Source organism: Salmo salar, chromosome ssa15 (assembly GCF_905237065.1).
Source record: "Salmo salar chromosome ssa15, Ssal_v3.1, whole genome shotgun sequence".
Lineage (NCBI taxonomy): Eukaryota > Metazoa > Chordata > Actinopteri > Salmoniformes > Salmonidae > Salmo > Salmo salar.
In genome coordinates, this window is record NC_059456.1 from 43,524,382 (window position 1) to 43,533,449 (window position 9,068).

The window sequence follows — 9,068 nt, forward strand, 5'->3', positions numbered from 1 at the left end:
GTAAATGTATTTAAAGGGCAGCAGACATATTTTGTCAATATTACCGTTTATCCCTCTTGAGCATAGCAACAAGACGTGTTGTTTAGCAACAAAACCGAGATGGGCGCAACTATGGGGCAAAACAGACTGGTTTGGCTTAGATTGTTGACAACATGTAAACTATATTTCCAAATGTTTACACTTGTTGTGCAAATATTAAAATTTTTGTACATCATTACAATTTTTGGTCAGCTACCTAGCAAATATTCTGCCATATTAGCATTGACATGAAATAAGTCAAACACCTCAAAACAAGACATGGTATCAAGAGGAAGATACATCTAGCTAAAATGAGCCACCTACGATTCCATACATGGCAGCTTCTTGACGTTGTTGCTAGCTATCTGAGCATTCAGAATTATAACAAAGCATGGCTTATGGCCACCCTCTACTGTTTTGAGGAAGTGTATATACGGGTTTGCCCACATCATTTTCGTGACGTTGTCTGCAAACCCATCTATACACTTCCTCAAAATAGTCTGAATTAATCTAAGATAAATATAGAAACCTGTAATACATTTTGTCATTTTTGCCGAAGAGGTCTTAAACTCGTAATTTTACATCTAATTAAGAGGTTTGGTGCGGTATTTCTCAAGTGGAAAAATGTGCTTGAAAAGTAGTGGTCGCTCAATGACTGACAAACGCTTCATTGAAGAATCCTGTCCATAGTTCCCACTCCTACTAGGAGTAGTACTGTTGACCAATCACAGCCTCAAGAAAACATGTTGTGTTCACAAACAGACAAAACGAACAAACATTTTGTAATTATTCGTTACGCGCAAACTGTTTCGACTTGGCTTTAACAGGGTGGTGGTGCCTCTATAGAGAGCAATAGTAATGGAAACAGTAGTTTTTGTATGGTTTTTGTATGAAGGCCAAAAATGAGATCTGTGGTAAACACAGATTTAAGAGATCTTATACGTTTTGTTCTATGAGATCATCTTTATCAGTTAAGATCACTTTTTGTGAATTTTGATGCATTTATGGATCAAAAAAGGAACGTAAAGCACAATCCTAAACCTCTGTTAACCTCAGACCTTATTTTCGGTGTTATCCCAAAAACCTATTCTTTCCCCTTTCATTTGCCCCATAGGGATAGCTTAACGAACCAGAGGTAACTCATTTCCGGGTTTTAGGACTACAAGCTGGTGAGCTCTAATCAATGCATAGTGGTAGACATGTGATTGTGAACTTTGAGCTGGTTGGTCCATTTGAATTAATTGTTTGTCGGCTCTGATTGGTTGCAGGTGTGACTGAGAATACCCCATGCCATTGATCCTGCCATATCCTAACAAACTTGGCCATCTTTGATAGGCCTAGTGGTTTATATGAACTATGGATAGGCTTATAATATGGTAAGAGGTGGAGCAATTGAAGTTTAAAATTCCTGGTTTTTGTGATGTCCGCTATTTGGTGCGACACAGACCCGGTGGAGAGCGTGGTGAAACAGAGGAGCCACTGTCAGTCCTTTTGAGTTTTGAATCAGATTCTCTAGCAGACAAAGTCATGTTAGGGTATACAGTGCCTTCAGAAAGTATTCATACCCCTTGACTTATTCCACATTTTGTTGTCTTACAGCCTGACTTCAAAATAGATTAAATAATTGTTTTTCCTCACCCATCTACACACACTACCCCATAATGACAAAGTGAAACTATGTTTTTAGAAATGTTTTCAAATGTATTGAAAATGAAATACAGAAATGTCTAATTTACATAAGTATTCACACCCCTGAGTCAATACTTTGTAAAAGCACCTTTGGCAGCAATTACAGCTGTGAGTCTCTAAGATCATTCCACTCCTGGATTGTACAACATTTGCCCATTATTCCAATTCAAAATTCTTCAAGTTCTGTCAAATTGGTTGTTGATCATTGCTAGACAACCATTTTCAGGTCTTGCCATAGATTTTCAAGTCGATTTAAGTCAAAACTCGATTTAAATCAAGTCGATTTAAGTCAGGAACATTCACTGTCTTCTTGGTAAATTATTCCAGTGTAGATTTGGCCTTGTGATTTAGGTTATTGTCCTGCTGAAAGGTGAATTCATCTCCAAGTATCTGGTGGAAAGCAGACTAAACCAGGTTTTCCTCTAGGATTTTGCCTGTGCTTAGCTCCATTCCGTTTCTATTTTATGCTGAAAAACTCCCCAGTCCTTAACGATTACAAGAATTCCTAATAACATGATGCAGCCACCACTATGTTTGAAAATATGGAGGGTGGTACTCAGAAATGTTTTGTATTGAATTTGCCCCTAACAAAAACATTGTATTCGGGACAAGAAGTTAATTGTTTTACCACATTTTTTTGCAGTATAAATTTTGTGCCTTGCTGCAAACAGGATGCATGTTATGCATTGTACAGGCTTCCTTCTTTTCCCTTTGTCAATTAGGTTAGTACTGTGGAGTAACTATAATGTTATTGATCCATCCTCAGTTTTCTCCTATCACACCATTAAACTCTGTAACTGTTTTAAAGGCACCATTGGCCTCATTGGGAAATCCCTGAGCTGTTTCCTTCCTCTCTGGCAACTGAGTTAGGAAGGACACCTATATCTTTGTAGTGACTGGGTGTATTGATACACCATCCAAAATGTAATTAATAACTTCACCATGCTCAAAGGGATATTCAATGTCTGTATTTTTTTTTTTTTTTTTTACCCATCCACCAATAGGTGCCCTTCTTTGCAATGCATTGGAAACCTCACGGTCTTTGTGGTAGAATCTGTGTTTGAAATTCACTGCTCAACTAAGGGACCTTACATATAATTGTATGTGTGGGGTACAGAGATGAGGTAGTCATACATTGTTTTTGTTGTTAAATACTATTATTGCATTATGGCAGGTTGAAGTGGCCAGAGTCAAAATAGTGCAGAAGGTGTCATATGCTGAGGCAGTGAAGAAAGTAGAGGAGGACGGGTCAAGGGTGAGGGATCCTGAGAGGATCCCAATGAGTAGTAGATCTGTGCCAGCACAGAGGGATAGGCCAACGAGTGATTTATGCTTCAGTAAGGTTGGTTTCTTAGTGTTCATAGCAATGGTTATCAACTGTAACGCAGAAATGGAATGTAAATCACAGAAAATAGATGTGGTGGCAGCTGCAGAGAAGTATTTGGGTGTACAAGATTTGACTGAAGAGTTACAGGGTGTGTTGACAGGGTGGTGTCCTGTTCTCCCAGGCTGTTGGCATGGTGCAGGAACAGATAGGGTCAAAGTAGTGGAATGGGGTAGTCGGTTTTTAATGATTGTAGGTGGCAGCTGCAGAGCAGTACCTGGGTGTACAAGATTTTACTAGAGATTTTTAGTAGAGTTATAATATGTTTAGAGATATTAATATTTTTAAATAGTGGTAAATAAGTGTAGGGTTAGTTGGTGGTGCAATTAGTTTAAAAAATCTATATATCTAAAAACCTGTTTTCACTTTGTCATTATGGGGTATTGTGTGTAGATTGATGAGGAATTTTTTTTTTTTCATCCATTCTAGAATAAGACTGTAACGTAACAAAATGTGGAAAAGTCAAGGGGTCTGAATACTTTCCAAATGCACTGTATATAAACTATTACTAAGGAATTATAATTCCATGTCTGCCCTAAGACACACACGGTAAGGCAAGGACAATGGGCTACTGCCTGGGAAGCCCAGGGTTCAAGCACAATTACTCTGTTTCTGTTCACACCTCCAATAGACTATGACTCTGTGCACCTGCCACATGCATGCAAGCCCGAACATGCGGAAAGAATGGAGCTATGCAGCCCCACAGTGATCATATGATTCCACTCTTGGAGAGATGACAGTATCAGGAAGCCGTCCACACCCCATCTTGTTACGACCTTATCCATGATAGGTTGGTAATGGGTAATGCAAATTAGGTTAAATATTTGTCACGTCTATGTTTTTAATACAATAATTGACTATAATTGTTATTCATCCTCATTAACCCATATGAACTTTAGATGGGATAATTACATGGGTAAATAACCAAGCTGTGGATAGGCCACACTAAAAAAAGACAGAAGCAACATTTTTATTTAACCTTTATTTAACTAGGCAAGTCAGTTAAGAACAAATTCTTACTTACAATGACGGCCTACACCGGCCAAACCCGGACGACGCTGGGCCAATTGTGCGCCGACCCTATGGGACTCCCAATCACCGCCCGTTGTGATACAGCCTGGATCGAGGAGTAGATTATTCTGCTCTGTAGGCTACAGTAAACATTCCAGTGTAATAACAGTCATTGTATTAAGACTCATTCAACCCTCTATTTTTACCACTGTAGTCTCTTCACGGAACCATGATAGATTTTTGCAGGGACGGTCAGCCTTCGGAATGGGGAGGTTCTAAATTCCTCGCCGCTGGTGCGTCTTGTCCTGGTGGTGGAAACTGGGAAGGGCTGAAGGAGAGTGCCCAGGTATAAAAGCACCACTATCCCATTCCAACGAAGTGTGAACAGTTTCCAGTATTGAGTGAAGGTAAAGTTACAGGCCGTCATCATGAGTCGCAGCCCAGAAAGGATGTCTTCTTACCGCCGCCACTTCGAGGACGCCCTTGCCTCCTCTGCTTCCTACCAGGTGCAGGTTTCGAGCCCTTCACCGATCCGAAGGGATGTACGTCACCGCTCTGCCAGCTACAGTCGCAGCGGTGGAACCATGGGGAGGAGGAACACCTCCAGCAACCGCAAATCCCGTATGACCAGGTAATACAACTCTCTTGAAGTTTTATTCTCTATGGATAGGACCATAATAGGCTACAGTTTAGGTTTTAATGCAATATCAGCATTAACTATCCATTTGTTCTTTCACTGGAATACTGCCTCATTTATAATAGGCTTAGCCTAGTAATCACTGAATTTATTCCTAATGGGACACTCATTTCTATTGATAAAATATATTTCACTTTGAGTATCAGACCTATTCTGATTATATCATTACCTGAACAATCCAGATGAAAAATGTAATGAAGTCAAATATAGTGGATGTTGATGGCTGGCCTTGTCCCCTCCTGTCCTGACCACAGCAGTGTGAGTATGGGGGCCCTGTGTTTCGGAATGAACATGGGCCTGGGGCCCAGCCTGGACCTGGATGCAGCTGCAGCGGAGAACCAAGAATTCATGAGCACCCGCACCGGCGAGAGGCAGGAGATGGTGGCCCTCAACGACCGCCTGGCTATCTACATCGAGAAGGCAAGACCACACCTCATCTCACACATTCTGTCACTCATAATCTCCTCTCTCTCACTCAAACTCTATGCCACACTCAGTCACACTTTCATGCAAACCTATCTTTTCTGCGCTCTTTCTCACTCACAAACCCATGTTCTGTCCCAGGTGCGTACTCTGGAGGGGCAGAACAAGCTGCTGGAGGCTGAGATTGATGCTCTGAAGAACCGCTATATGAAGCCGTCTGGGCTGAGACAGCTCTACGAGGGACAGCTGAGAGAGCTCCACCGGATCGCGGAGCAGATGAGAGTGCAGAGGGTGAGCTTTATGACCACCTATAGCCTATGCATGATATTTACATTTACAATGGTGGACTGGGATGAAACAGACAGGTATTGGGTTTGACTGTGTTTCCTCCACCCTAAGGACCTGGCTGTAGCGGCCAAGGGGGCCATGGCAGGACAGGTGGAGGTGCTCAAGGTCAAATATGAGGAGGCTCTGGAGGCCAGGAAGAATGCAGAGTTGGAGATCGAAGCCTTCCGCCCCGTGAGTCAAACACAGATGCAGACATAACCATTAAACAATATCAACATGAACTGAAATTGTGTACACACAGAATCACCTACCTCATTTACCAGGCTGTCATGAAACAATTTACTCTCTCAGTTATTCCTGTGTATAAACTCAATAATAAATTCATCCTCTAACCTGTCTGGCAGGATGTGGATAGAGCCACCTCGGCCCGTATCGGCCTGGAGAAACAGCTGGAGAACCTGGAGGTGGAGCTGGCCTTCCTGACCAGAGTTCACAAAGAGGTAACACGTCTGGGTGTATATCTCTGTCTACGTCTGTTTTCCCAACGAGGAAGGTAGCTGTACTCACAGGTGTAAGTGTCTTTCACTGTCTTGATTCACAGAGGGGCAACATACCTCTGCCTATATCTATTTTCAGATTGAGGTAGTCCTTTTCTATCTGTATCTGTTCACAAAGGCGGACTGTAACATACTGTATCTTACATACTGTATGTGTCTGTAGCAGCATCTGTTTAGTATGATTTGTGGCCATCACAGGCATGCAGCTGGATTCACAAAACTGCTGTAATGACCTGCTAATTTACTTATGACAGTATATGAGTTAAAGTGGGAGAGTTTGTATCATGGGCCTAGTGATTGCCAGTTTTGTGATGAAAACTTTATCGACTAACTGTGAAAACGGCATGGCAGGCTGAGTTCGGAAGTTAGGGTTTCCACAGATAAGAATGAAAGCGAAATTCACAGAAGGAATGAGTAGGCTCCATTTTGTTTTCCCCTGTCAGGAAATTGAGGAACTGATGCAGCAGATCTACGTGGCGGTGGCGAAGGTGGACATGACCTTTGCCCTTCCTGACCTCTCCTCCGCCCTCAAACAAATCCAGTCCCAGTACGACAGCATCGCTGCCAGAAACCTACAGGTACCAATTGCAGATATTATTACAGATTTATTACACACAACTTCATATTTGATTACATAATTACACAGAAAACTGAATCCATTTTGTTTCTATTCTTCCTCAGGAGATGGACGCTTGGTACAAGTCAAAGTTCCAGGACCTGAACAATGTGACAACCAAACACGTTCAAAGCGTTCGAAGTGTGAGAGAGGAAATCGCAAGTTACAAGAAAGATGTGAGACCCTCTTTTCTTATCATCGATAATACTGTTATTGACACCAGTAGGCAACAGATTGAAAACACATGGGTGGACGTGTTTAACTATACTTGTGGGGACCAGAAGTCCCCACGAGAATAGTAAACAAACACAAATTTGACCAACTGGGGACATGTTGTTAGTCCCTACAAGATCAAATTATACTTTTAGGGAGTTTAGGATAAGGGTAAGGGTTAGGGGTTAGGATTTTGAATGGTTATAATTGTGTGTCCCCACAAGGTTAGTTAAACAAGACTGTGTGTTTGTCTCTGTGTGTAGAGCTTAAACCTGGAGCGTGAGTTGGAGTCTATGAAAACGAGAAATGAGTCTCTGGAGGTCCAGATTCGTGACGCTGTGGCGAGACACAAGAAAGAAGAGGAGACACTGCGTGTGAGTAGTACTACTCTCACTACACACCTTTACTGTAGAAAGAAGCATGGGAGATCAGAATGGATATTTGCTCTACAAAGTGGGAAATGAGTGAGAGTTCTTTAAAATGGACTCTAACAGCCGGTCACAATTGGCTCCCTATGAGCTAAAAGCTTGTGTGTGTTTCCCACAGGAGCGTATTGAGGGGCTGAAGCTGGAGCTGATGGTGATGAAGGAGAAGATAGCTCTGCTGCTGAGAGAGTACCAGGAGCTGCTCAACGTCAAGATGGCCCTGGAGATTGAGATCACCACCTACAGGTGACAATCATAACTCTCCTATAGTCTAAATAGGCCTTTTCTGCTCCTCATTTCCCCTTGAAGAGGAAATAACTGGACAGGTAAATGCAGATTGCACCAAGTAGGTGTCCTCCATATTGCTTTCAGCTATCCTGGGTTTGTCAAATCTGTAGAGATGAAAAAGAGGAGGCAAGGAAAGGCAGCAACACAACTCTTTTGATATGCAGCCTACTTTATGGTTGCTAAGTGTAAATCTGTGATTTTGTGTGTCTTCTCTGTGGTTGTGTATTTGGCAGGGCGCTGATCGAGGGCGAGGACACCCGTCTCAGCACCATGGTACAGGGCATGTCCCTGGGTGGAGGAAGAGTAGGTGTGGCCATCAGCGCTAGCTCCACCTCTGCCTCGGTTAGCGCCGCCTCTGTCAGCGGATACGGGGCCGGGCTGGGCAGAGCCCCTGGTAATGGATACGGAGGCACCAAAGAGGCCCCTGGCGGGGCGGTGATATCACCAGAGAGCCAGACGGAGAGCTTCGAGGAACAGTCAGTGGAGATGACTGAGCGGAAGACTCTTCTCATCAGGTAGAGCAAGCCTTGGTCATAATTTAAACCATACTGGGAGATAATCTTACCTATAATCTGTGGATAAAATATGGCATACCGGTAGTCTGTTTTGTCATCTGAATATGTGATTGAGGACATTTTTATATATTTGTATAAAATATATTTCTCACCCAGTGTTGTTTTCAAACCCCTTTTCCCCCTGCCCTTTCCCATTTTCTCTCAGAACAGTTAAGACAGATGACATGTATGAGAGCGACACACAGGAACGCACCATTACCATCTCTAGAGCTGCTGATGTCACAGACGAGGACTAGAGATGGAAGTCCAGGCTCCCAACTCCTACACCACCGAATGAATGTTAGACCCCTTGAGACCTAAGCCCCAGCCCTTCCACCCTTGCCCCCAAAAATGTAACCCACACCAACCACCTAGGATAATGGTCTTCAGGATCAGGACCCCTATGGTCCTCTTCTGTGTGTCTCTGCCTGCACTAAACTCCCTCTTAGCCTCACATTGCTTTTCTGTTAGCCTTTAACTCCCTGTGTGTGTCTGAGAACCATATCGCTCTACAAGCAACAAATAAAAAAAAACAGCAAAGCAATTATAGTATTTTTCTCTTGATGTGGTAATTTCCAAACATATTTAGGTCCAAAATAAAAAATTAAAAAATAGAACAAATTTGATGTCAGTTTCCTATTTTTACTCCTGGTGTTCAACAATTACATAGCAGCACAGTCTTTCTAGTTGAGGTCCGTTCAAAGCAGTGCAATTACTCCACTATAAACAGTAATACAAAATTGATCTACAATAACTGCTAATGTAAACATGTACATAATTACCACTACATTGACAGAGGATTAAGGTTGGGTAAAAAAAAGAGGATAACAAGTCTAACCCTATTTAGCATATTTTCCCTTCATTGTCCAATACAGTGATTCCCTTTCATTCACAATGACAAATCA

The 9,068-nt window shown here is 42.4% G+C and overlaps 1 protein-coding gene across 2 annotated transcripts; it reads left to right on the plus strand.

Annotated features, from left to right (window-relative positions):
* The first annotated feature begins 4,462 nt into the window (after nucleotides 1-4,462).
* On the plus strand, nucleotides 4,463-8,784 carry LOC106571488 (glial fibrillary acidic protein). 2 transcript variants are annotated; one of them, XM_014144650.2, is made up of 11 exons: nucleotides 4,463-4,733; nucleotides 5,054-5,219; nucleotides 5,364-5,513; nucleotides 5,622-5,741; nucleotides 5,915-6,010; nucleotides 6,511-6,645; nucleotides 6,749-6,859; nucleotides 7,160-7,270; nucleotides 7,443-7,567; nucleotides 7,843-8,124; nucleotides 8,330-8,784. In XM_014144650.2, the coding sequence occupies exons 1-11, from the start codon at nucleotides 4,531-4,533 to the stop codon at nucleotides 8,418-8,420; spliced, it is 1,590 nt and encodes a 529-aa protein (XP_014000125.1). In that variant the 5' UTR covers nucleotides 4,463-4,530; the 3' UTR covers nucleotides 8,421-8,784. The 2 variants fall into 2 exon arrangements, with proteins under 2 accessions (XP_014000125.1, XP_014000126.1); XM_014144651.2 differs by having other exon boundaries at nucleotides 8,335-8,784.
* The last annotated feature ends 284 nt before the right edge of the window (nucleotides 8,785-9,068 follow it).